The sequence below is a fragment of the Phyllobates terribilis genome, unplaced genomic scaffold (genome assembly GCF_046119375.1).
Source record: "Phyllobates terribilis strain yellow unplaced genomic scaffold, ASM4611937v1 Scaffold_1__5_contigs__length_1240528914, whole genome shotgun sequence".
Lineage (NCBI taxonomy): Eukaryota > Metazoa > Chordata > Amphibia > Anura > Dendrobatidae > Phyllobates > Phyllobates terribilis.
In genome coordinates, this window is record NW_027362761.1 from 973,095,783 (window position 1) to 973,123,748 (window position 27,966).

At 48.0% G+C, this 27,966-nt stretch overlaps 1 protein-coding gene across 3 annotated transcripts in view; it reads left to right on the forward strand.

Moving 5' to 3' along the window:
• Positions 1 to 27,966, forward strand: part of LOC141156404 (EF-hand calcium-binding domain-containing protein 6-like) — a 320,593-nt gene that overhangs the window by 249,852 nt on the left and 42,775 nt on the right. For all 3 annotated transcript variants that reach the window (XM_073642612.1, XM_073642606.1, XM_073642599.1), the window contains 2 exons: positions 18,785 to 18,878; positions 19,790 to 19,914. In XM_073642612.1, the coding sequence (XP_073498713.1) occupies positions 18,785 to 18,878; positions 19,790 to 19,914 (219 nt within the window). The remainder of the gene's footprint in view (positions 1 to 18,784; positions 18,879 to 19,789; positions 19,915 to 27,966) is intronic.

A 27,966-nucleotide genomic window follows, 5' to 3' on the forward strand; every position in this document is an offset into this window, starting at 1 on the left:
TTTGTTGCTCGACATTAGTCCTTGCCTTTGACCATCCGTTTGCCTTGCCCTTTTGTCTTGATCCGCTATCTGCTGCCTTGTGACCTAAATACGCCTTTTCCTTACCCCTTTGTTTATGACGAGCCCTCTTGGTATCTGACCCCGGACCTATGGACTATACAATCTCATGGCTTCACCATGAGTAGTGACTGGTGTCTCATCGCAACTAGCATGAGACTTTTTTTCCCACCAGTAGGGACCGTTTACGCACACTGTGCGATCAAGTGACAAATCTGAACCAGGTTGTTCAGGATCTGACCAGGGAACACCAGAAACTAGAAATGATGCAGTTCCATTTGCATGGTCAGTTTTCTAGTGTGATGAGTGTTTCCCACAGCCCTCCGCTGCCAGCAGTAGTTTTGATGCCAGTATCTTCTGCAGTTGGTTTCTCCTGAACCAGTAATGGCCCTTCCCGATAAATTTTCGGGGGAGAAAAAAGTGTTTCAGGTGTTCAGGGAGAGCTGTAGACTATTTTTTTCCCTGCAACCCCGGTCCTCAGGGAATGAGTTCCAGCAGATGGGAATAATCCTGTCCTAATTACGAGGGGGTCCTCAGACTTGGGCATTTCCTTTGTCCCCACAAGCCCCCGAACGGTCATCTCTTTATGCTTTTTTTGATGCCTTAGGGTTAATCTACGATGAACCTGACAAAATCCAGGTTGTGGAGCAAAGATCATAAACCTAACACAGGGGGCCACACCGCTGAGGACTATAGTACCGAGTTCCGGAAATGGCCCACTGAAGTTCTGTGGAATGATACAACTGTCAGGTGTCAGTTTTGCCAAGGCTTTTCGGATACACTTAAGGATGCTCTGACTCTGCATACTCCACCCTTTTCTTTCGGAGACTCGATGTATCAGGTTATTCAGTTGGATCGCAGAATTCGGGAGAGGTGTGATGAGCGATCAAGGCAAAGCCAATAATATCTCTGTAGATATTGATGTGGCAGTACAAAGCAGGCTGGAGGTCGTTTTCATAGATATTTGGGGGTATGATATATCAAGTCTTGGGAGACATATTCAGCTGGGTCAATACCTCCTTACCCCATTCCAATTCATCATTGCATTGGATTTAGTGGCAAACTTACACACTAAAATGTGGTAAATACCTCTACATATTTTGCTAAGGAATATTAAAATTACTTGGGAAATATTGATACAGAGATAGGATTTGCAATACCAGCTCCCCAAAAATCTTCCCTTATGGAACAGATCACTCTCAGGTAGTCCTGCTGCAGAGGTGACCACAAACTTGTTGCGCTGTTCATGTGTCCTCCTCCTGTCACAACTTGGCGCCAACTGAGTTCTGCTTTGCTGTCCTGGCATTTTATGTTTAGCAATTGCACGACAGTTGTCACCTGACTTCCCTTCAAATTATTCCCTTCAGGGAACACACTATCAATCCATCAGTTCCTACCTATAAAGTCCAACCAGCAGAGGGCAGTATTTACTTTCAGGTGCTGTGAGATGTTGACTAGCTATATCTTCTGTTAGCCATACCCTTACATAAGCGCTGCACATGTTCTGCTGTCTCATAGCGATATTCAGCCTCCAAGGCAAAAAAGCTGTAAAGAAAAGAAAAGTGTTAATATCTCAAGAACGTCTGAAAATCCAACAATATACATCTGTGAAGATGGGAATAACCCTTCATTATCCAAGCACCTGGCCTCTGCCTGAGCCAGCCTTAAAAGGAGTTCACTGGTTTACCCGGGAAACCCACTGTGGACGTCTGAAAATGCAGGCGGCATTAGGAGAAGAGCACAAGGCCCAGTAATGAAGATGGGAGAGGTAACAGTTTGGGAATATTGTGAATATAAACTGATTAATTTCTACAAAGAAAAGATGGAGGTAAATATACCTGATGATATTCCACGGCCTAATATGCCTTTATGTTTCCCACTTGACCAAGTAAAATCAAACAGATTTGCAGAGTGCCTAAGATGTGGTAAGTCTTTTTTAGACTGGTATCCATGTCTATAGTGACGCGCCCCCTGGGCCGTGGGGTACCCGGTGCCGGGCCGGTAAATGCTGGGGGATGTCACAGTGGCGGTGACCCGATCCGTGACCCAGGGCGGTCAATAAAAAGGGGTTATTGATAGGGGATTTATAGTGATTGTATAAAGTTCATGACGCCACCTGTGGTATGCGGCTAAGGGAGCCGTCGCTGCGGAGCAGGTCCTCTGAAGCTGATGTTACTGCAGCAGGGATGGTGTGGCTCTCCACAGGTAGAGCTTAGCTCCAGGGCAGTGTAGATGTTATGGGTTATGCAGGGCTTTGTAGTGCAAGGGTTGATGGCGCAGCAATAATTAGTCCACAACTGAATGGCGGTTTCCTCTTCTCTTTACTGGCGGTGATTAGGCAAACCGGGTCTAGGGTACTGGCTAGAAGTGGAAGTCCGGGCAGCCTGGAAGCAAGTAAAGAATCCTCCTTGCCAGCTGAAGTTGGAGACCTACCCTTTCCACTAAACTCTTTGGCCCCGCTACTTGTAGCTGTGCAGTGGCCCTCGTCCCTGAGTGCAACGTTTCTGTGCTCACCCGTATGGCAGGCAGCTCGGGCATTGCTGGTGTGTCGCTCACACGTGGCGGTGATGGGCCCTGCGGTGCTGCTGAGCCTCCGGGCGTCTGCTGAGGTCAGGAGACCTGCAGTCTCCTGCCCTCCGGTTTCTACTGCTGGGCCTTCGGTGCCCCACAGCCTCGGACTCCCGTGTCGGGTTCTTCTGTGCTGGTTCTTCTGGGATGAGCTGCCGCGCAGCTCCAGTCCCCAGCTCCTCTGCCCTCAATGTCCTGACTTCAACTCCTCACACTAAGTCTAACTAACCTCGCCCCCAGATCCCAGTTGCCAAGGGGAGGAACTCCCCTTGCTGGTCTGGAGCCAGGAAAGTGTTGCATGCTTAGTAAAACCTGATTAGGGGACCCCTGCTTGCTTCCAGGCATGGCATCACCTCTTGTGAGGGAGGCAATGCCACTGTGGCAACCGGACCCCTGGGGTGCCACATTCCCCCCTAGTTAACTTCAGTACTCCCGGACTGAGGATACCTTTCAAAATTAACAAATAACAATAGCAGTTCACATTACAAACAGGTCAAAAATTTCAAACACCCAACAAAAATTGAAAGCAGTCACTGGGGATTGTCTTTTTCCGAATAACTGAAATTTGGCTGGTGGGAACCGCATCAACCCACTTTGTGTATTGTCCCTGGGAGTGGCTTCAGGGCACTCTTTCGTTGGGCCTGGTCTTCAGCCACGCCTGCGGTTTATTTTCTAGGCCAATTAGTAACTATATTCAATATTGTCCTGACCACACCTAGTCCTGTGGTCCAATTGTCCATAAATTCAACAAATATACTTTTGCAAGACTATTTAATGGGTACAACTATAAACAACATACACTTTAGTTCTCTTATACTTTATATTTTAGCTTCTCCAGCGAGCAGGGAGATGACCTTTTGTACTCCTGGTCGATCTACGTAGTACGTTAGTTGTCACTGCCCTACCCTGATCCCTAGTGTCTACCCCTGGTGTGGTGGATTTAGTGTGAATTACACTACGGGTAGTTTGAGGTAACACTGGTAGGCTGGGTAATCTACTACGAATTCTTTGACTCACCCTGGGTACGACAGGTTGACTGCTAGCAGAGGGTAGATTCTCCTGATCTGCTGCTGATGAAGCATCTGTCTCTGGGGCCGACTGGTCTTCCAGCTGTTCTGGGACTTCTGCAGCTTCCGGTGAGGCCGCTTGGAGAAAGGTAAGGACCGGTACTACAATTGCACTGTTCACCTGCGTCCAAGACCGGGGAAATTCTCCGAGTACTGTTTGGACCACTTCTTCCACTCCTTCTGTGGGCTGAGAGTTGTCTTGATCTTCTTCTGTGTGTTTCAACTGTTCAGGACAAATCTTCAAGTGGTCTCTTGAGACTGCCGCTGAAGTTTCCCCTCCATCTTTGCTGATGAGGCACACTTTGGTGTTGTCGTAATTTGAGGGTAGGATGGTGTATGGCTCAACCTCCCACTGGTCATCTAACTTGTGGACTCGTCTCTTCCTCTTAAGTACCTGTTCTCCAGGTGATAAGGGAATGGCAGGTGCGTGCTGATTGTAAGTTTTCTCTTGCTTCTGTCTCGCCTGGGACAAACTTCTCTCAACACATTCTTGCACCTTGCGGTATTGTTGCTGCCGCTTGGTATCCCAATACGCATCTGGTGAAGTCGTCTCTGGTGTTAGGACTCCCATGTCTAAGTCGATGGGTAGCTTACCAGGTCTTGCTCTCATCAGGTAAGCGGGTGTACAGTTGGTGGAGTCGTCCTGATTTTCTTGCAGCCTTACAAGTTACAGAATTCCTGGAACACCTCTGCTTCAAAGGCTGGACCTTGGTCGGTAAGCACCCGTTCAGGGTAACCGTGCGGGCGACAAAAGTGCTGCTGGAACGCTTTGGCTGCCATCTGAGCCATCTGGTCTTTTACTGGCACTACTACCAGGAACCGGGAGTAGTGGTCTACTATGGTTAGCGCGTAGACATGGCTTGACCTGCTTGGGGCTAGCTTCACGTGGTCCAAGGCTACCAGTTCAAGTGGTTGTTTGGTGATTATGGGCTGCAGGGGAGCCCTCTGGCTGTCACGGTCTTTCCGCCTCAGGTTGCATGGACCACATTCTCGACACCATCTCTCAATTGCTTTCCTCATGCCAGCCCAGTAGAATCGCTCACGTAGCAGGACTTCCAACTTCTTCCACCCGAAGTGTCCTGCTCCATCATGGTACGCTTCTAAGACCATTGGCGCATCCCGCCCCAGTTCGTGTGTCCGGGAGTTGATGCTTCTTCGACATAGCTTTCCTTCGTAGATGAACAGCTTGCCCTTCTCCTTCCACAACTGTTGGGTTTCCTGTGGAGCATCTGGATCAGCTTGTGTCAGCAACTCTTTGACTAGGCGGACAGCCGGGTCGCTATCCTGCGTTTCTGCCCATCCATGGTGGGGCAATGGGTTGAACGTGGCCTCATTGTTGGCGGAGCACTTGTCCCTTACACAGTGGGAGCACTGGGTCACCCCGTGACGATGGAAAGCGGGTAGCTCTATCTCCTCCAGCTCTTCTGGGTCTTCTCCCTCATCTGGCAAGTTGGGCATCCTGGACAGTGCATCAGCATTTGCATTTTTATGCCCCGCCCGATACTTGATAGTAAACTCATAGTGAGACAGTCGGGCCATCCATCGTTGTTCTAGGGCACTAAGCTTCTCAGTCTCCAGGTGCATCAGCGGGTTGTTATCTGTGAAGACTGTAAATCTGGAGGAGGCGAGATAGTGTTTGAAGCGCTCCGTTACAGCCCAGACTATGGCGAGAAACTCCAACTTGAAGGAACTGTAGTTGTCGGGGTTCCTTTCCGTGGGCCGGAGCTTCCTGCTGGCGTAGGAAATCACTCTCTCTCTGCCTTGTTGTACCTGGGACAGCACCGCTCCCAATCCCACGTTGCTGGCATCTGTATGAAGTATAAAGGGTTGGCCATAGTCGGGGTAGGCCAGGACTTCGCCTCCGGTCAGAGCCATCTTCAATCGGGTGAAAGATTCGCCTTCTGGTTTACCCCATTTGAACGGAGGTTTCGGTTTCTTGGACTGGCCTACCAGGAGGTCCTGCATGGGTGCTGCTATCTTGGTGAAACCCTTGATAAATCTCCTGTAGTAGCCTACCAGCCCGAGGAAGTGCCGCACTTCCTTGATATTGGAGGGTCTTTGCCAGTCCTTGATTACGGTGACTTTTTCTGGGTCTGGTGCTACACCTTCGGCACTTACCACATGACCTAGGTACTGCACCTTGGGCTTCAGCAGGTGGCACTTGGACAGCTTTACCTTCAGGCCAAAACCAGATAGGGCTTTGAACACCTCGGCCAGGTGCTCCAGGTGGTCTTCATATGTCTTCGAGTAGACAATTATGTCGTCCAGGTACAGCAGGACAGTTTCGAAGTTCTTGTGTCCTAGGCAGCGCTCCATTAACCGCTGGAAAGTTCCTGGGGCATTGCAGAGCCCGAATGGCATGCAGTTGAACTCGCTGAGGCCCAATGATGTTGTAAACGCGGTCTTTTCTTTGTCCCTCTCTGCCACAGGAACCTGCCAGTACCCACTGGTGAGATCCAAAGTGGAGAAATAATTAGCAGATCTTAGTGCAGCTAATGACTCCTCAATCCTGGGTAATGGGTAGGCGTCTTTATGTGTAATGCGGTTAACCTGCCTGTAATCAACACACATCCTCATTGTACCATCCTTCTTTCTAACGAGAACTAATGGAGCTGCCCAGGGGCTACAACTATCTCTGATCATCCCAGCCTCCTTCATCTCCCGTAACATGCCTTTGGCACATTGATAGTGAGCTGGGGGTACAGGCCAGTACCTCTCTTTAATGGGTGGATAATCTCCTGTGGGGATATGATGTTGGACCCCTTTTACCTGCCCAAAGTCTAATGGGTGTTTGCTGAAGACTCGCTCATATTCTTGGACCACCCGGTATACTCCATGCTTTTGCTGCAAAGGGGTGGAGTCAGTGCCTACTTGTAGCTTCTCACACCAATCCTCCATCTGCCCCTTGGAGCCGTTATCCTCCGCTGGTTTGGACCGAAGCCAGGGTTCCACTGTCTTTATTGAGTTGTTACTGACAGTGAATAGCTTAGCAAGGGTAGCATACCGGGATAAATGGACCTCTTTCTCCCCACAATTCAGGATGCGTATCGGTACTCTCCCATTGCGGACATCGACCACCCCCCTGGCTGTCAAGATGGTGGGCCTACTGTCAGAGTACACGGGTTCTACCAGGGCCTGATAATCTTGACCCCGGAGACCGATTGCTGCTCGACACCATATCAACATTTCACTCCTAGGGGGCATTGCAATGGGGAACGGATCACTCATCCTGACACTGCCAATTTCCCCTCCAGACAGCTCTACCTGTTGTCTTTTCATCAGGGCTCTGATCTTCTTCTGCAGAACTCGCTGCTGACTGGGACCTGTTGCAACAAAACAATAATTTCTCCAAGACAATTTTCTATCACATTAGTGCCTAAGGTTATCATGGGATGACTTTCTCGGCGATCAATATCAACAATAATCATTCCTTGTGATGGCAATTCTACTTTGCCAACTTTTATGGTCACCTCTTTATACCCCACCTGAGGCAAGGGCTGACCATTGCTGGCATAGATGCTAAGATGTTCATCTGGACGGCGGGTAATGTCTGAATCAGTCCAGTATTGTTTATAAAGGATATATGGCATCGTGGTCACCTGGGACCAGGCGTCCAGCAACGCGTTCATTGGGATGCCATCAAGCATGACAGGTAGGACCGGGCGTCCTCCCACGTACAGGGGTTGCTTGTTTAAATTACAGAACCTTGCATAGTGTCCCGCCTTTTGACAGAGGCGGCAGATGGGTTGTCCGTCCTGGTCGTAGCGATCGCTGTTCCTCCCTCTGGTCGGTGGAATTCTCTTCTGTCGTCGCCACGGGACGTCATCTGGACTGGAAGCCAGCTGGATCTTTTCCTTGGGAGACACTTGCATGGCCTGCACTGTTTTAGTTAGTGTAGCCACACTTTTGGTCAGCTCCTGGACCTGAAGGCGCAGGTCTGCAGATGGATCATTATCTAGGGTCTGCGCGTCAGCCTCCACAGGTTCTGGGGAAAAGGATGCCACCTCCTGGTGGTAGGTGATAGCTGGGCGCCGATGGGATGCAGGACCTCCTGGTGTTGATTCCCGCAGCACCCGGATGGCTCTGTCTTTAAATTGCGCAAAGTCCAGATCAGGATTTTGCAGAGCCATAATGCGCAGCTGTGTCCTGTGAGCGCTGGACAGGAGCCCCTCAATAAACTGCTCAGTTAGCAATCTGTCCTCATCATGCACACTGTCAGGGTCTACCTGTTTGATGGCCTGCAGCGCCTCCTGCAGGTTTAGAGCATAGTCCCGTACACTGTCCTGCACCCTTTGTTTGCACCCGTAAAACTTCATTTTAATTTCTGCTGCGGTGCTTGTGTCAAAGGTATCCTTCAAGTCGGGCCAGTATTTCTTGTACAGTGCCTTTGTCTCTGCCCGGCCAGGACTTCACCTCTCTCTGGGCTGCACCGATTAGCTGGCCTTTGAGGATGCTGACCTTTTGCTCCTCAGACAGGGGGTATACTTTAAACAAACTGCGCAGTCTCTCCTCAAAGACGTTCAGGGTGTGCAACTCCCCTGAGTACTGGGGCAACCAAGCCGCCCCCGGTATATATGGCATTGATAACGGCATCACAATGGCAGCGGCCGCGCCTGCGGCTGATCCCTCCTCCATGTTGGGCATCTTCCTCCCCCCCTAGTGAACCTCGGCCTGATCCTGGGCATCTGCTGACGTACCAGTATGCTGCTCTGCAGGCGGAGGGATCTCTTACCCGATGGTTCCGGATCGGGGCTTCTTTCTTCCCCCTCGGCGGGCGGCAAACCACGTGATAACACAGCTCAAAAAAATCTATGGCACACAGGACCCGGTTATACCGGGCTTCGTGAATCCTGTTTGTGACGCCAAGTTGACGCGCCCCCTGGGCCGTGGGGTACCCGGTGCCGGGTCGGTAAATGCTGGGGGATGTCACAGTGGCGGTGACCCGGTCCGTGACCCAGGGTGGTCAATAAAAAGGGGTTATTGATAGGGGATTTATAGTGATTGTATAAAGTTTGTGACGCCACCTGCGGTATGCGGCTAAGGGAGCCGCCGCTGTGGAGCTGGTCCTCTGGAGCTGATGTTACTGCAGCAGGGATGGTGTGGCTCTCCACAGGTAGAGCTTAGCTCCAGGGCTGTGTAGATGTTATGGTTTATGCTGGGCGTTGTAGTGCAAGGGTTGATGGCGCAGCAATAATTAGTCCACAACCGAATGGCGGTTTCCTCTTATCTTTACTGGCAGTGATTAGGCAAACCAGGACTAGGGTACTGGCTAGAAGTGGAAGTCCGGGCAGCCTGGAAGCAAGTAAAGAATCCTCCCTGCCAGGTGAAGTTGGAGGCCTACCCTTTCCACTAAACTCTTTGGCCCTGCTGCTTGTAGCCTTGCGGTGGCCCTCGTCCCTGAGTGCAACGTTTCTGTGCTCACCCGTATGGCAGGCAGCTCGGGCCTTGCTGGTGCATCGCTCCCACGTGGCGGTGCTGGGCCCTGCGGTGCTGCTGAGCCTCCGGGCGTCTGCTGGGGCCAGGACACCAGCAGTCTCCTGCCCTCCGGTTTCTACTGCTGGGCCTTCGGTGCCCCACAGCCTTGGACTCCCGTGTCCGGTTCTTCTGTGCTGGTTCTTCTGGGGTGTGCTGCCGCGCAGCTCCAGTCCCCAGCTCCTCTCTCCTCAACGTCCTGACTTCAACTCCTCACACTAAGTCTAACTAACCTCGCCCCCAGATCCCAGTTGCCAAGGGGAGGAACTCCCCTTGCTGGTCTGGAGCCAGGAAAGTGTTACATGCTTAGTAAAACCTGATTAGGGGACCCCTGCTTGCTTCCAGGTATGGCTTCACCACTTGTGAGGGAGGCAATGCCACTGTGGCAACCGGACCCCTGGGGTGCCACAATAGCATGCTCTTGAGAATTTTAGGGAGCGAGTGGGGAAGTGGAAGCCATTTCCAAGTAACATTACAAAATGTCATGGTGATTTTCCATAGAGTTCATAGGGCTCTCATATACCAGTGATTAATCATATACAGTGGGGAAATAAGTATTTGATACACTTTTGCAAGTTTTCCCACTGTAATGCAGCGACTTGCTGGCATTATGGTAATGGTCCAGGGTGTGTTTTACCTGACCATGTACCTTCCCCCTCAGGTGACTGGTCACATGACTGTGACATAGCACAGGTCCTGCGCGCACAGAATGTCTGTCTGATCACATGACTGTGACATCAGCAAGGTCCTGTCAATATGTGTGTGTGTGTGCACGGGATGCATATATAAACCCTGCTTGATGGGAGACAGGTGTGTTCTGTGAGAGAGGCGTAAGGCCTGTTCCCGTGTGTGTGGGACACCGACCATGTGAGGCCTAGTGAGGCCGAGTGAAGCCACCTGGGAAGCTGCAAAGCCACAGTGGTGGTGGATTATTGATGAAGAGTCCTGAAAGGCAGAGCCTGGATCCTGTGTGGATGTTAGTGGCCTTTGAGGGAACGACGGCTGGAGACCCCTACCTGGGAAGCCGCAAAGCCACAGTGGTGGCAAGCCTAATGGTCTGCAGCAGCTAAACCCGGCAAAGGTAATACCCTGTGTTATATGGACATTAATATGGACATTGCTATGTTATTACCTTGCTGAAGGCTGTACCTGGAGCAAGTGGGCCGGTCTGCCACTTGGCTCGTGAACATTATATATATATGTGTGTCGGCGTGCCACTGAGTTGGACCCGGTGAACTGTGGTTTATGAAGTGCAATAAACTGCAGCATTGTGAAATACCGGAAGGACATTGCTGGTGTGCTTTGATTTACCCGGTGCAGCGAGTATCCCCCATTATGATGACTAGTGGTGCCTTACATATGGTGGAGAATGCGGGCAACTGCAGCCCGGTTGCTAGGGGCAACTGCAGCCTGGTTGCTAGCGGCAACGACAATCCGGTTGCTAGGGGCAACTGCAGCCCGGTTGCTAGGGGCAACGGCACAGGACGAGTGTGGATTAAAGCATCTGGCTGCAACTCGGTGGGGTTGCGAAGATTGGCGTCGCACTCAAACCTGGTTTGCTGTGGCTCGGCGGGGCTCACGAAGTTTAAAGCATCTGGCTGCAACTCGGCGGGGTTGCGAAGGTTGTTGTCGCACTCAAATCCGGTTTTGCTGTGGCTCGGCGGGGCCACAAAATTTTTCTGGGGAGAGCGGTGTGTCAATAGTGTCCTGAGGAAATGCAGGAGCAGATAAAAATGGCTGTGAAAGGAGCAGCAACTGAGTCTGAAGCTATTGAGCGATTATAGCGATTAAAGTGCCTGTTAAAACCGGAGAAGGTATTTGAGAAACGTCTACTGGACATGAAACTGGACATGGTACAGGAACCACAGGAGCTGTGGGCACCATATGGAATGGCGGCAGTGGACCATTCTATGAACTCTCCGGGGGCGCCAGTGTTGTCCCAGAGTGCCCGGGGAGGTGGTAAGAGCTGTTGTGAACTGAGTCCTAAGACTATTATTGATTTTTCTTGTAAAAATTCCCCTGCCGGTGTGGTTGTTAAAAAGGGGGCGGAGTCTAAAAAAGGGGCGGTTGTTCAAAATAGCGTGGAGGATAGAAAATCAAAAAAAATTACTGGTGGTGGGTTGGTACCTCCTAAAAATGACAATGTGACCATTGATAACGGGGTAGCTCCAGTAGAAGGGGGTGACGTCAAAGTGGGAGGTGACCTGTTAGTCCACAACACCATGGGGAGTGACACAGACCCCGTAGCTGACGGTGACACTACGAAAGTAGAAGGAGAGGTCAGTCAGGAGGGGCTAGACGAGGTGAGAAAGTCCCCATCTCGTAGACGGCGCAAGGGCCACAAAAAGGTTGCTCCTGTAGACTTGGCTGAAAATGAAAATAAAGAGAATGTAGTACTGTGTGCCTTTGCTTTAAGTGTGGATCCTCCATTAGAGGTAGAAGAGGAGGTGACGTTGCCAGTAGCAACCTCCGGTACGGTACCGAGTCAGAAGGATCTGACAGCCCTGAAAGAGGAGGCGGCCAGTCGTGACCAAGAAAGAGCTGGAGCCTATCGGCCAGCAGGGTCAGAGTGACATGCACTGGCGATGTATTCGCACGAAGCGGTTTCTCCGGTTGAAGACGGAACAAGCCGTTAGACAACTGGAGTTGATGAGGAAAGCTCACAGTATGCGTGAAGAGGTCATCCGGGTGCCTCATGTTCTGGTGACGAAGCTCGTTGGGAGAAATGGTCGAGCCATGCAGGTGATGGTCAAGAAGTCTGGTGTAGTGAAAGTAAGCAGTCCACGTGATCGTCAGGACTGGATACCAGACGAAGACGGCATGGTATCATTCTCCGCTGTAGGAACAGAAGAAAGCCTGGGATATATGCGCATGCTGTTGGAGTACCGAGTGACCTACCTGTGAGAGGTAGAACAGGTGAATCTCGCTAGACTGCGAGTGGATAGACAGCATCATCTAAGTAGCAGAAGATGGCAGCCGTCTAGAAATTATGAGACCAGACAGAGAAAGGGCCCCCTAAATAACAGAACAGCTATAGCTGGAGTTAGGGACCTTTCAAGATGTCCTGAGAGTAGTGGGCGTGGGTTTAGAGGTAGTGAGACCTCCAGTAACTCAGGTTTGAGCAGCCCATACAAACGACCCAATAGAGGACGGGACAGTACGGAGTCGAAGCGGACCTTAGATACCAGGGCATGTGAGTCACACCGCTATATGACTGACCGCTGGGAGCGGGGGAGACCTGACAAGGTTACGACTGACCGCTGGGAGTGGGGGAGACCTGACAAGGTTACAACTGACCGCTGGGAGCGGGGGAGCTCTGACAAGGTTACGACCCGGAAAGGTGACCTGACGAAGTCAGTGACAGTGACAAATGGTAGGTCTCTAAGGAATGGGCTAATGTCGTTGACTAATGTTCCAGGGGCTGAGTAGCACAATTGTAAAGTACATGGTCTATATGTGAGCTGGGGGTTATAGTGATTGTGTATATTATGTGTTCAACCCCACAAGTTTGAACAGAGGGGGGGGATATGTAATGCAGCGACTTGCTGGCATTACGGTAATGGTCCAGGATGTGTTTTACCTGACCATGTACCTTCTCCCTCAGGTGACTGGTCACATGACTGTGACATAGCACAGGTCCTGCGCGCACAGAATGTCTGTCTGATCACATGACTGTGACATCAGCAAGGTCCTGTCAGTATGTGTGTGTGTGCACGGGATGCATATATAAACCCTGCTTGATGGGAGACAGGTGTGTTCTGTGAGAGAGGTGTAAGGCCTGTTCCCGTGTGTGTGGGACACCGACCGTGTGAGGCCTAGTGAGGCCGAGTGAAGCCTGGTGCCTGAAAGGTCGAGACTGGATCCTGTGTGGATGCTAGTGGCCTTGGAAGGCAGAGGTTTAAGGAAGAGTCCTGAAAGGCAGAGCCTGGATCCTGTGTGGATGTCAGTGGCCTTTGAGGGAACGACGGCTAGAGACCCCCACCTGGGAAGCTGCAAAGCCACAGTGGTGGTGGATTATTGATGAAGAGTCCTGAAAGGCAGAGCCTGGATCCTGTGTGGATGTCAGTGGCCTTTGAGGGAACGACGGCTGGAGACCCCTACCTGGGAAGCCGCAAAGCCACAGTGGTGGCAAGCCTAATGGACTGCAGCAGCTAAACCCGGCAAAGGTAATACCCTGTGTTATATGGACATTAATATGGACATTGCTATGTTATTACCTTGCTGAAGGCTGTACCTGGAGCAAGTGGGCCGGTCTGCCACTTGGCTCGTGAACATTATATATATATGTGTGTCGGCGTGCCACTGAGTTGGACCCGGTGAACTGTGGTTTATGAAGTGCAATAAACTGCAGCATTGTGAAATACCGGAAGGACATTGCTGGTGTGCTTTGATTTACCCGGTGCAGCGAGTATCCCCCATTATGATGACTAGTGCTGCCTTACACCACCTACAAAGAATGGAGAGGTCTGTAATTTTTTTTCACAGATACACTTCAACTGTGAGAGACAGAATCTTGAAAAAAATCCAGAAAATCACATTGTATGATTTTTACTTAATTAATTAGCATTTTTTTGCATGAAATAAGTATTTGATACAATAGAAAAAACAACTTAATATTTGGTACAGAAACCTTTGTTTGCAATTACAGATGTCAGATGTTTCCTGTAGTTCTTGACGAAGTTTGCAGACACTGCAGCAGGGATTTTGGCCCACTCCTCCATACAGATCTTCTCCAGATCTTTCAGGTTTCGGGGCAATTGCTGGGCAACATTGAGTTTCAGCTCCTTCCAAAGATTTTCTATTGGGTTCAGATCTAAAGACTGACTAGGCCACTCCAGGACCCTGAAATGCTTCTTATGGAGCCACTCCTTAGTTGCCCTGGCTGTGTGTTTCGGGTCATTGTCATACTGTAAGACCCGGTCGCGACCCATCTTCAGTGCTCCTACTGAGCGAAGGAGGTTCTTGGCCAAATCTTGCGATACATGACCCCATCCATCCTCCCTTCAATACAGTGCAGTCGTCCTGTCCCCTTTACAGAAAAGCACCCCCAAAGTATGATGTTTTCCCCACCATGCTTCACTGTTGGGGTGGTGTTCTTGGGGTTGCACTCATCCTTCTTTTTCCTCCAAGCACAGCGAGTGGAGTTGATTCCAAAAAGTTCTATTTTGGTCTCCTCTGACCACATGACCTTCTTCCATGCCTCCTCTGGATCATCCAGATGGTCATTGTTGAACTTCAAACGGGCCTGAACATGTGCTGGCGTGAGCAGGGGGACCTTGCGTGTCCTGCAGGATTTTAATCCATGACAGCGTAGTGTGTTACTAACGGTAATGTTTGAGACTGTTGTCCCAGCTCTCTTCAGGTCATTCACCAGTTCCCCTCGCGTAGATCTGGGCTGATTCTTGACTTTTCTCAGAATCATTCTTACCCCATGAGGCAAAATCTTACATGGAACCCCAGATCAAGGAAGACTGACAGTCACCTTGAGTTTCTTCCATTTTCTAATAATTGTGCCAATAGTTGTTGCTTTCTCACGAAGCTGCCTGCCTATTGTCCTGTAGCCCATCCCATCCTTGTGCAGGTCTACAATTTTGTCCCTGGTGTCCTTAGACAGCTCTTTGGTCTTGGCCATGGTGGAAAGGTTGGAATGTGATTGACTGAGTGTGAACCAGGTGTCTTTTATACAGGTAACGAGGTCAAACAGGTGTAATTATTACAGGTAATGAGCGCAGAGTAGGAGGGCTTCTTAAAGAAAAACTAACAGGTCTGTGAGAGACAGAATTCTTGCTGGTCGGTAGGTGATCAAATACTTAATTAAATTTCATTTTATTGGACGAAATATTTAAAAATCATACAATATGATTTTCTGTTTTTTTATTTTTAGATTCTGTCTCTCACCGTCAAAGTGTACCGACGATAAAAATTACAGACCTGTCCATTCTTTGTTGGTGGGAAAACTTGGCAGTGTATCAAATACTTATTTTCCCCACTGTAATTGTCATGGCGGAGGAACAATATCTAATCCAGGAATAGTTGCACGCAGACATACCTGACATACTGTAAGTTAAGCCCCCGTCTCACATAGCGAGATCACTAGCGAGATCGCTGCTGTGTCACGGTTTTTGTGACGCAACAGCGACCTCACCAGCGATGTCGCTATGTGTGACACTTTGCAACGATCAGGCTGATCGCTGCAAAGTGTCCTGGACCATTTTTTGGTCGTTGCTCTCCTGCTGGTCAGCACACATCGCTGTGTGTGACCAGCGGGAGCAGCGATCAGGCTGGTAACTATGGTAAACATCGGGTTACTAGGGGCACACCTAGTAACCCGTTGTTTATCATGGTTACGAGCCTGCTAAAGTGAGCGGTAACCTCCCGCTCACTGCAGCAGAGTGGTAACCATGATAAACAATGGGTTACTAGGAGCGCGTGTGCCCCTAGTAACCCGATGTTTATCATAGTTACCAGCCTGCTCCTGCTTCAGCAGGCTGGTAACCAGGAGCAGGACATCGTGGAAAGATTCTTTCCACGATGTCGCTGCTCCCCTGATCGTTGGTGAGCCTGCCTGTTTGACAGCTCACCAGCGACCACATAGCGACGCAGCAACGATCCCTGACAGGTCGTATCGTTGTCGGGATCGTTGCAGCGTCGCTAAGTATGATGGGGCCTTAAGGCTATAACATCCTGCCCCCCCCCCCCTCAACAGTAGAGATAACCAGTGCCCCTATCAGTAATTCAATGGACTTGGCTATGCTGTTTGCCAAAAATGTAAACAGCAGCACTCAGCTCCACGCAGCTGCTACAAGAACTAAAACAAAGTTTAATGATCACTTTTCATGATTTCTGACATGTCTGTTTTAATACATACCGTACTCATTTTTCACATTAATTAACAATTCTGGAGCATCTGAAGCAACTACGTGTTACCATTTCCCATGTCACATTGGTGTTTCTAATACTGTGAGCTCTGATTGGCCACTGTCAGAGTGTGTAGAGCCCCCCCCCCAATTGGTAACACCCAGTTGTCAATTTCTTGGAGAAATAACAAAAGAGCAGGATACCTTGGCATTATGAGAAATGATGCACCCCAATTATGGTATTTCATGATTTACATGCATTTTCTAAATAGTGTGCATAAGTGACCTCTGGTCTAATAGAGGTGAAGCATTTGCACTGCTGCTACATTGACACAGGGGACTTTTGGGACTCACAATCTCAAGAATATTTGGAGATCCAGCTGATATAATGTACAAGATCAATGTTATTTACAGTACAATCTTTTAAGCCAGAAAACATAAATGGTCAGCTGATTACTTCATCACATCAGATAATCCAGAGATCTGACCCAATAGTGTAAGTTGAAGCTTGTGGGCCCCAATGCAAAATCTCCAACAAGGCCCCAACTATCACAGGTCTTTAATAGTAATAGTTTTTCATATGAGCCAAAGGGACCCTTTGGGCCCCCTGATGCAATTGTAACCCTTGTACCCATTATAGTTATGCCCTTGATCTGATTCCACATATGTATTAAAGACATGAAAAAGCCACCAACAGAATGGATTTGTGACTAAATCTTTATACAAAAAAAAAATCAGGAATTTCTGTTTTGAAGATTCCAAGTATCCTGAATATGGGAATGAACGAATTTGGCACAAGCGGCCATATTTCTCCTGTGAATGGTCAGTGCACTTGTGTTACTGGAACTGCTGATAATTGGAATAGTGTGTAACATTAGCAGCCATCTCTATGACAAACGATCATGGCTGAGTATTGTTCAACAACCAGGATAAGTTGTCATTTTTCAAAAATTAATAAGACAGCAATCTTGGCAGTAAATGTCCAAGACTGAGTGGCCACTTTTCTATACGTTAAGTCACATAGGGATTATTCTAGTATTGACATAAGCATTCATTTGCTAATTAGCTGGACATTGAACAGCTAATACCCTAATGGCCTCTCTGCCCAACAGACTTGACTAAGTCCCCAATCCTTTACAATTATTTACAATACTTTTTTCTAACTTCCTTATGCTTCATAAATGCCAATGTTTTGATCGCCTTAAGGAAAAGAATGAGTTAAATGGACCAACATTTTAGCCCTGGCTCTAATACCGCCTCTTTTCACAGTCCCCTCAGCACCTGCAGGATATTTGCACATACATAAATAAATAAATTAACAATGAATAAATAATTTTAATCCTGCCACCTTTAAGATTTGATCCTTTGGCACTGGCTGTGTGTTTGCCAATTCCAAAGTCTTTTTGATACAGTCCTCAGATACTTGGTGTCTGTCAGGCAAATTTTGGGTATTGTTTTCGCTTGATTAGTTCTGTATGACCCAGGGTCACCCTCAAAATCCACATCACTCATCAGAACTTGGAAAGGCCTTCTTGCCTTTTAAAGGGATACAAAGTGCCTGCCATTCCTCCGGACAAAAGCCTGGGAGGTTTGTAGCATTTGGCCTTGTCAAGGCGTCTGTATTGCTCAGTGAAGCAGAGATAAAGCTCATTAGGGCACACCTCGATTTCTGCTGCACGGCTGTACAGTACTTGGCTATTGATTGTCTAAGAAGAATGATTCCACTGTATGTGCTAGTAGCTTGGCCAAGAACGAATCTTGGGATTCTACACAATGTATAACTGAGGGCGTCATATATCCTAACTCTATAGAGTATAATAATAATCTATACTCGTAATTTCTACGAGATATCTTTCTTGCTGGTTAGAAGTTTGCATCACAACCTCATGTATATTTGTTTCAGCCTACATGAATGTGGCTGTATGCCTTCATTTCTCTCTTTCTTTTTTTTTCTTATTTTCATTACTGTTTATTTGAATATTTTATTTGTCTTTTTTTTTCACTGAGTATAAAAAATATGTTGGACCTATATATAAGTTATTATTATTATTAATATTATATACTAAGGAAATAACAGAAAAAAAGTACCTTGTAGTTCTTGTTATGGTATAAATTCCTTGTATTTCTTCTATTAGGCCACTTAAAACAATGCCCCTTCTATCCATCCAATGTGCTTATTATTAAAGGGGTTATCTGGGATTAATTAATTTTTTTTTACTACGGGCCTAAGAACTAACAGGCAGGTAGTTGCTAAATCTCAGAGACTGCTTCTTCAGCTTATGCTGATGTCACATCCACAGAGCAGTGGCTTCTCTTCTGGGCTGCTCTGTTGACAGGGCATGACTGCCGATGTCATTCTGATTGAGCAGGCTGGGAGCAGGCTGTCAATCAGCTTGACATTGACAGTCACGCCCTGTCAACAGAGCAGCCCGGAAGAAGAAGAGCTCCTCTTTTGACGTGGAGCTGCTGAATCGCCGGCAGGAGCGGTTGATGACCGCTCTGAGCCGGCGCCAGGTAGAATAAGCAGGTAGTTGCCTCTGTTACCATCTACCTACCGGTTTGTTTTTAGGCCCATAGTAAAAAAAAAAAAAAAAATAGTCCTGGACAAAACCTTTAACAGTTCATGAAGTTCAGAGAATCTATGTTGGAGGCTGGGTGATCTGTGTTACCAGTACTTAGTATACATTGTAATACAAGTTACTATAATGTTATTGGCAATTTGTATTAAGAACTTGATTTTTCAAATATTTTTTCCTTCTGTAGATGGGGCGTGCCAAGTCTTTTTGACCAGCGATCAGTAGGAAACACAGCATTGGAAGAGGATAAGGAGCATGGAACTGGGAGAACACTGGAGCAGGTAAATATTTGTAATGAAAAGGATACTTGGAAATATTCTGAATGCGACAACATGATATATTTTTACCACAATATTAAATAAAATATTGTCATTCAATACTAGATGAGAAAAACTATCCCTATGTTACTCTAGATTGTCAGACAATACATAAGAAAAACATATAGCTCAAGGTACTGTGCACAAAAACAGGCAAAACACTACTGTTTCTACCTACATACAATTAGGGAAAGTCCATTTTCTAATTAGTATTGATACATTTATTTTATAAATTTACTTTATAAACGAAACATATATTTAAAAATATTTGTATTATAAATAATATAGCCCAGAAAGGTTTTTAAAATGAAGTAAAATGACTATAATAGCTTTCTCTTGGGTAAAATTGGAACACTAAGGTTATGTTCATGAATGGTGCATATGTTTTGGATTTTGCAATAAGGTTTGTGGGTGAAAATCCTTAGCATCAAAGAGCATACTGAGAAAAATATCAGGGGTGCGAATTTTAAAGCCACAGTATGTATGCAATGCATAGGGTGAAATCCACAGTAAATTCACATTAAAATCCACAATTCTATATGTAGCAAATGCAAAATTAACAAATGTAACAAAATGCAGATTTTTTTTATAGAAAAGTTGTACATGAGAACACACAAGCAAGCCATTTATTGTGATAAATTATTTTCCAAATTAAGGACAGAACAGAAACTAGCAAATGTACAGATCTTCCTTTACTTTAAATAAAGGGTAAAATAAGATAGTAAATACAATTCACTGAATCCAGCATGTTCCTATTATTGTGGCCAGCGAGCTCCCATGCATAGTGCCAACATCTGCACAGTGTAGCTGTAGTGTGTGCTAGTCAATAACACTGCAATGATTTTAGATAATTTTCTGTTTGTTATTTTTAAAAGCTGTTTCAGATTATTAAAAGCCTTGTCCATAAGAACTATTCAGGGGTGGAAAAAGAATTTGAAGATCTGGATGAAATGAATTCAAGACGTCTAAGTCAGGAGACTATGTACTTCCTTCTAAAACGGTGTGTACTACTCATAGATACAGTTTACTTATTTTACATCATAGGGGAGATACATGGTTAATACACTTTAATAATGACTTCCCTGTTTTAAAATGTTATTGGTGCACCAGAATGTATATAGTTCAGGTACAGAGTTAAGCCTCATTCAGAGGTTCGTTTTTTTTGTCAAACGTCATCAGGACGAAGAACTCTGATATACGTAACTCATTCTGCATTCAGAAAAAAACAGTGCACATGGACAGTAGTCAAAGATCAGGTAGGTGACTATATGTTTGTGTTTTTTTTCAGAGCATCACTAGCGACTACCTTATTAATATTATTCACAGACGTGAATTGAAAATACAATTTTGTTGAAATGTATTAAAACGGTATAATAGATAAAAAATCTGCTAGAGCCCTGTTTTAATATATATATATTGTGGTAAAGCGACTTGCTCGGCTCTCCGGAGGCAGACACAGGACACACAGTTTGGGTAAATTTCCTGCAGGTTTATTGTGCGGCATAAACTCCAGCAGCATCCCATAAAAATAAGCAGTCCCTCTTGGGGTTAATGGGAAAACAAAAGATGAAATATAACAGAGTCCTCTATCCAGCAAGGCCTTTGCCGGCTGCAGATAGTCCTGTGAAGTTTCAGCAACACCAGTCCTCCGGTGTTGCTCTCTGGCATCAGCCACACACAGCCTGGAGACTTCAATCTCCGGACCACACACTCCACACAGGAAAACATTTAAACCTTGTTCAGCCACACCTCTCTACATCATTCCCATAAAAGCACACCCTTTAAAAAAAAGGTAACCCCCAGCATATAACATACTGGCAGAAATTCCATAGGTCTTAGTTCACACAGGAGAGGATCCTTAGTGAAACATACCTCCCCTCGCATATAAAACCAGTGACTCTGTCACATATTCCCCCCCTCTGCCCAAAGCCGGGGGTTTGGGCACCTTCCGATACCAGACAGGGAATTCTAGAAAGGGCATTAGCGTTTCCGTGTAACTTCCCGGGCCAATGCTCTACGTGAAAGTTGAAGTCCTGAAGAGCTAGGAACCATCTAGTTACCCTGCCATTTTTACCCCTCTTTTCCCTCAACCATCTCAATGGGGCATGGTCTGACACCAACTTAAACTTCCGGCCTAGTAGGTAATATCTAAGAGTATCTACGGCCCACTTTATGGTTAGACACTCTTTCTCTACTATTGCGTAGTTCTTCTTGCATGACGAAAGTTTCCGTCTCAGATACAGGATGGGATGCTCTTCCCCATTTATCTCTTGAGAGAATACTGCTAGACCAACCTCTGAAGCATCTGTCTGAACCACAAACTCTTTCTTAAAGTCTGGTGCGACCAGTACCGACTATTTACACAGTGCTGACTTCAACAGTTGAAACGAGGTCCCTGCCTCCTCCGTCCACTTCACCATGGTTGACCTGGTGCCTTTTAGGAGATCTGTCAGTGGCGCAGCCATCATAGCAAAATTTGGGATAAACCGCCAGTAATATCCCACCATTCCCAGGAACGCTCTTACTTGTTTCTTGGAGAGCGGTTGGGGCCAGTTCTGGATTGCCTCCACTTTATTGACCTGTGGTTTTATTTCACCTCTCCCGACGACATAGCCAAAGTGTTTTGGCCTCCTCCTTTCCGACAGCACATTTTCTCGGATTTATGGCTGGATTTATGGTAAATCCAGCCTTCCTTAAAGCATCCAGAACGGCCTGTAGTTCAGGTAGATGGCTAGCCCAATCTGGGCTAAAGATTACAATGTCGTCAAGGTAGGCCACGGCATACTTCTTATGTGGGGCTAGGATCCGATCCATAGCCCTCTGGAAGGTGGCTGGGGTCCCCGGTAGTCCGAACGGCATCCGAATGTACTGGAAGCACCCATCAGGTGTCGAGAAAGCCGTCTTCTCCTTGGCCGTCTGGGACATAGGGATCTGCCAGTAGCCCTTTGTCGGATCAAGAGTGGTGATGTACCTCGCCGGTCCAAGCCTCTCGATGAGTTTGTCGACGCAGGGATACCTCATTCAACCGGCGGTAGTCATTACAAAATCTCCATTCTCCATTGGGTTTTGGCATGAGGACTATTGGGCTCGATCACCCACTCTTTGACTCCTCTATCACCCTGAGGTCTAACATCCTCTTCACCTCGGCTAAGATTACCTCCCGGCGTGCTTCCAGAATCCAGTACAGTTTGAGATTCACTCTTACGTGTGGCTCTGTTAGCATGTCATGTTCTACCACTTGAGTATGCCCCGGCAACTCTGAGAACAGCTTCCAATTCCACTGTAGTAGTTCTCAACACTGTTGCTTCTGGGCCGGCGATAGAGTCTCTGCTATAGTGACCTCCTCCACCTTGCTTTCGGGTGCGGCTCCCAGGCAAGAAATTTCCACAGGTTCCCGCCACGGCTTGAGCAAGTTCACATGGTATATTTGCTGCGGCTTTCTTCGGCCAGGCTGGTGGACTTTATAATTAACCTTGCTGACTTTCTCCACCACCTCGTACGGACCTTGCCATTTGGCCAGGAACTTGCTCTCGACGGTAGGGATTAGCACCAAAACACGGTCCCCAGGCTGGAACTGCCTCAGCCTCGCCGATCGGTTATAGACCCTTGCCTGAGCTTCCTGCGCCTGTAGGAAATGCGTTTTCACGATCGGCATCACTTTCGCTATTCTTTCCTGCATCTGCGCGACATGTTCAATGATGCTCTGGTGTGGCGTAGCCTCGGTTTCCCAGGTTTCCTTAGCGATGTCCAGGAGCCCTCACGGATGACGTCCATAAAGGGGCTCAAACGGAGAAAAAACAGTAGATGCTTGTGGAACCTCCCTTACCGAGAAGAGCAGGAAGGGCAGCAGGTAGTCCCAGTCCCGTCCATCCTTCTCTACGACATACTTTAGCATCGCTTTCAAGGTCTTGTTAAAGCGCTCTACTAAGCCGTTGGTCTGCGGATGGTAAACGGAGGTTTGCAGCTGGGTAATCTGGAGGACCTTGCACATCTCCTTCATTACCTTGCTCATCAATGGGGTCCCTTGGTATGTTAGGATTTCCTTCGGCAGACCGGTCCTGGCAAATATATGGACGAGCTCCCTGGCTATGCATTTACTCAACGAGTTCCTAAGTGGCACTGCTTCTGGATACCGGGTCGAATAGTCCATGATCACCAGGATATATTGGTGGCCTCGGGCTGATTTGACTAAGGGCCCTACTAGGTCCATTGCAATCCTCTCAAAGGGGATCCCTATCACCGGTAGTGGAACTAATGGACTACAGAAGCGGGAAGAGGGAGCAGTTATTTGGCAGGTGGGGCAGGACCTACAATAGTTCAGAATTTCTCAGTAACACCCTGGCCAATAAAACCTTCTCAGTATCCTCTCCTGAGTTTTCTCGCCCCCTAGGTGTCCCCCCAGAACATGTGAATGGACCATATCTAGTACCCTCCGTCTGTATGGCCCCGGCACTAACAGCTATTCCACTATCTCACTGCCCCTTAGTTTGGCCACCTGATATAGCAACTCCCCTTGCACTGCAAAGTGGGGGAACCTGGTGTCGGCCCCCGGCTCTTGGGCAACCCCATTGCATACATTAACCTGGTCAAACGCTCCCTTTAAGGTCAGGTCTCTAACTTGAGCAGTCCCAAAGTTCTCTCCGGACATATCTAACTCAGGGAGGTCGGCTTCCTCGGTCACAGTCTTGCCCTTGTCGTCGGCATGGACACACAGTGGGAACTTATCCACCTGAGACTTCGTTGTGGGTTCTTTTCCAGGAACCTGGCATTTGCCCACGCTACTTAGTCCGGTTCCCTTCCCCCAGAAGTCCCAAAATAAAGAAAAATCACAGCCCAGTATGACGGGATGTATCAGGTCCTTAACCACCCCGACTTTGTGGGACTGGGCACCACTTTCTGTTCCCACTGTCACTGTGGCCACAGGATAATTCTTGGCGTCCCCATGGATGCACCGAACGCCCACAGTTTTGGAAGGGATCAACTGGTGGGGAAGGGTAGCTCTGATTAAGGTCACCAGACTCCTATAGTCCAACAGTCCAAGCACCTTTACCCCATTAACGAACACAGCACACGCTTGCGGCCCCTTGCCGGGTCGACAGTCCACACTGCAGGCTGGATAAGCATAATAGGAGACCTGTCTGCCTAGGCTGCAGTCCATGGGCTCAGGGGACATATGACACCTGGTGGCTACGTGTCCAGGGTTGTGACACTGCCAACAGACTATATCTTTAGCAACAGTCCTTGTGGCACCTTCAGTGGGAGTTGGACGCCCCACAGAGGTGGCTCTAGACCCCTTCCGTGGTGAACCCGCCCCCTTTTGGGTATCCCAGTACGGAGAAGTGACTATATCCGGTTTCCCAAGGGATTTCTCAGCCACCTGGTACCTCTCTACAAGGCCGATGAAGTCATCTGCATTCTGGGGATCGCCTTGGGCAACCCAAGTCTGTACTGGCTTCAGAAGGGAGTGCATAAATCTATCAATCACCACCCGCTCGACCATCTGTACCAGAGTGGAAGACTCTGGCTGCAACCACTTCTGAACGAGATGCAGTAGGTCAAACATCTGCGAGCAAGGGGGCTTGTCGCTGGCATACGCCCAGTGGTGGACTCGCTGGGCTCTCACTGCCATATTTACTCCCAGGCATGTTAAGATCTCTGTCTTTACCTTGGCGTATTCCTTGGCATCCTGCAGTGCCAAGTCTTAACATGCCCCCGACAAATATGGTGCCAGAACCTCTGCCCACTGTTCTGGTGGAAGTCTCTCCCAATCAGCCACCCTCTCAAAGACTGTCAGAAATGTTTCTACATTATCCCCGGGGGTCATCTTCTGCATGGCTCGTCTTACCGCCTTCCTGACGTGGGAGTCATCAGTCAGCCCTGGGGTTGGGGCGGTTGTTCTGCCCTGGATGGCGTCCGCCAGAAGCTGTATTTGATGTTGCTGCTCCTGCTGGTGCTGCTGCTGCGCCTTTTGCTGCAACTGGATCTGTTGTAGTAACAGTTTGATCTTCTCCTGTTGAGCTTGCTGCTGCTGCAGCTCCCGGTGTTGCTGTAAGTGTTACAGGTGCTGCTGATGTTGCTGCTGCTGGCTTTGAACTAAATGCTTAATAAGCTCCTCCATGTTGCCGGACATCTCTGGCTGGCTGACGGCCTTCACCCAGGACATCTGACGCGCCCCCTGGGCCATGGGGTACTCGGTAGCCGGGCCGGTCATTGCTAGGGGAGATGTCACAGTGGCGGTGACCCACTGAGAGTGAGATACCACACCTCTGGGTGAGATGCAGTACCTCTGTGGCGACTGAACCCGCAGGGGCGCCACATACCCCCCTGGTAAAACACAGCACGTCCGCGGGCTGGAACAGAGTAAAACAAAGCAGTTTAAAGACATGCAAAATTTTTAGATGCATCACTTAGAAGAATTTTCAAACAACTTTTCTTCCCTTTATGGGAGCCACATTTCTTAAACGTTACAGGTTACTATATAAAACTTTTTAAAGAACATTTTTCTTCACACATATAAAACATTTCTCATATAAAACATTTTTCAGCTCAATACAGTGAGATACATAACTGGGTGTCCATCTCACTGGAGAAGGTGCAATTTGAGCAACATGAGGGACCCGTCCACAAACCCTCAACGTAGGCCCTGGGCGTGGCTGTAGGGGATCGGTGATCTGGTCGTTGGACCACGTCTTCGGCCACGCCAAACGGGTTTTTGTTCTGAGGTCAATTTTGTTGTATAAAACCAATAAGAAGCACTTTTAATAAGTGCAAACTCTTTACAAGTAAAATTTTTCAGTTATTCACCGTCCATAACCTATAAGTCTTTTTCTTACCAGGCAACTATAAAAACAAGAACTTTTCAAAACACTCAAGATTATTTCAATACCCTACCGGGTAACTATATACAGTTCAGTTCCACATACTGCCTTAGTAGTGGTGCTCCCTCCGGGGAGACACCTGTCTGCTGTAGGCTGGCCCAGTCGTGTCATCAGCCTCTGATTGCAGGGGCATGTCCTTTTCTTCCACTACCCTGTGGACGTTCAGGGCATACCATCCCCGCTCACCTCGGTACCTGGTGTAGGTGACGCGGTCACCAGGGTACAGATCTCTGTCTGGATGTCCTTCCTTGAGGTGGGACTCCACGTCCCTCCTGTTGACGAAGAGATCCGTCTCGGCCTGTGGCTCCCTGATGAAGCCCCAGCCGGCTTCCAGGTTAAACTTTACCACGGTCCCTTCTGTACGGGGACCGTGTGCGGCCTTCTTGGCTTTGCGGGCCCCGGCTTTCTCCTCCATATTCTTTGCCTCCATCTTTTCCCAGCGCACCCGCCTGATGCGCCGCTCCTTCTCTAGCTGCAGGAGCTCCCGCCGGCAATGCTCCTCTTGGCGTGCAGCCTCCCTACGGGTCTCCTGAGGAAAACCCATGAGATCCCCCCCTGGGTTATCCCACAGGAATTGGTCTCCCTCTTCCTGGTGGGCGACTGAGGACTCAGGAGTGGGCAGTAACGGGGGGCTCTGATCTTCCACCTCTGCGGACCAGTCCCAGGCCGTGCGTCTGTACACCTGGGCCGGTCGTTGCTTTGGGAGATGTCACAGTGGCGGTGACCCGGTCCGTGACCCAGGGCGGTCAATCAAAAAGGGAGAATATTTACAGGGGATTAATAGTTTTTATATGTATAGTTCGTGACGCCACCTGTGGTATGCAGCTATGTGGAGCTGCCGCTGCTATGCAGAACCTCTGGAGCGGGTGTTAGTGCAGCAGGGTTGGTTCAGCTCTCCACAGGTAGAGCTTAGCTCCAGGGCAGTGTAGATGGTATAGGTAGTGCTGGGCGTTGTAGTGCAGGGTTTGATGGAGCAGAAATAATCACAGAGACAATGGGATGCAGTCCTCAGGGTCTTTACTCACAGTTGTTGCAGTCCAAATTACAGGTACCAGCGTAACTTCCCTCGTCGTGCCGCGCTTACTCAGGAAGGGTATACAAGGGAGATACTTGGCACTCCTGAAGTTTTGGATGCTCAGATAGGATTCCACTCCGCTTATAGCTACAACAAGAATCTGGCACTCCAAATTTCAGTGAGAAAATTTCAAAAATAATTTCTTTATTATCATGATTCATCAAGATTAAGTTGATGTTTCAGCCTCATGCGGCCTTCATCAGAACTGTGAATATAATTAATACAAGTACATGTGAGTATAAACTCCATAGCTCAGCATATACAGGAAAATAATTAATACATGAATCAAAAATGTAAGGTGATAGTTACAGAGACGCTATGTAAAAAAGAAAACAATAATCAATCAAAGTCATTTTTGATATGGAGGATAATGGGTACATTCCATGGAGATGATAACCAGACATTTTTATTTTTTATTTCTTTTTTGTTTATTTACTTTTATTCCTTGTCCTTCTTTTTACTATTCTCTTTATCTTCCTCTATTCCTATCCTTTCTTTATTTTTTCCATTCACATCTTTCCACTACAATTTTTATTTTTATTCTTATTTTTATGCTAAGGAAAGAACTATTTTACATTCCCATTTTCTACCCATTTTTTATGTATATATTTTCATATCCGGATTTGCCTTTGTTTATCCCTTACTCTATGGGCTCCTACCTAACATCCTTTATGTAGCCAATATGATTACATTACATTCCCACCAATATATCAATATACATCCCCCGTTATTCTGCCCGGTGTTTCATCTTTACTCCCGAGGAGGCGCCGCACCACGCATCATGTGACCCCACTCAGAGCCCACCAATATGGCGCAGTGCGGCGACATTTTTTCTTCCTTTTACGTCACTTCCGGTGACGCGCATTGTAAATTATCACGTGACCCCGCGGCGCCTGATCAGCGCCGCATCCCGGAAGTGTGGGGACAGTATATAAACATGCCGTACATCTGGGGCATACAGCGCATTGCATACAGCACGGTAGCGCTTTTCTCCCCACAGCGCCTTTTACCGATACTCTGTCTCTCTCTCTCTGACCCTGGCGAGTAATGCTTAGTTACAGAGGCTGCACATAAGTGTCATGATACGGCTGTCTACACA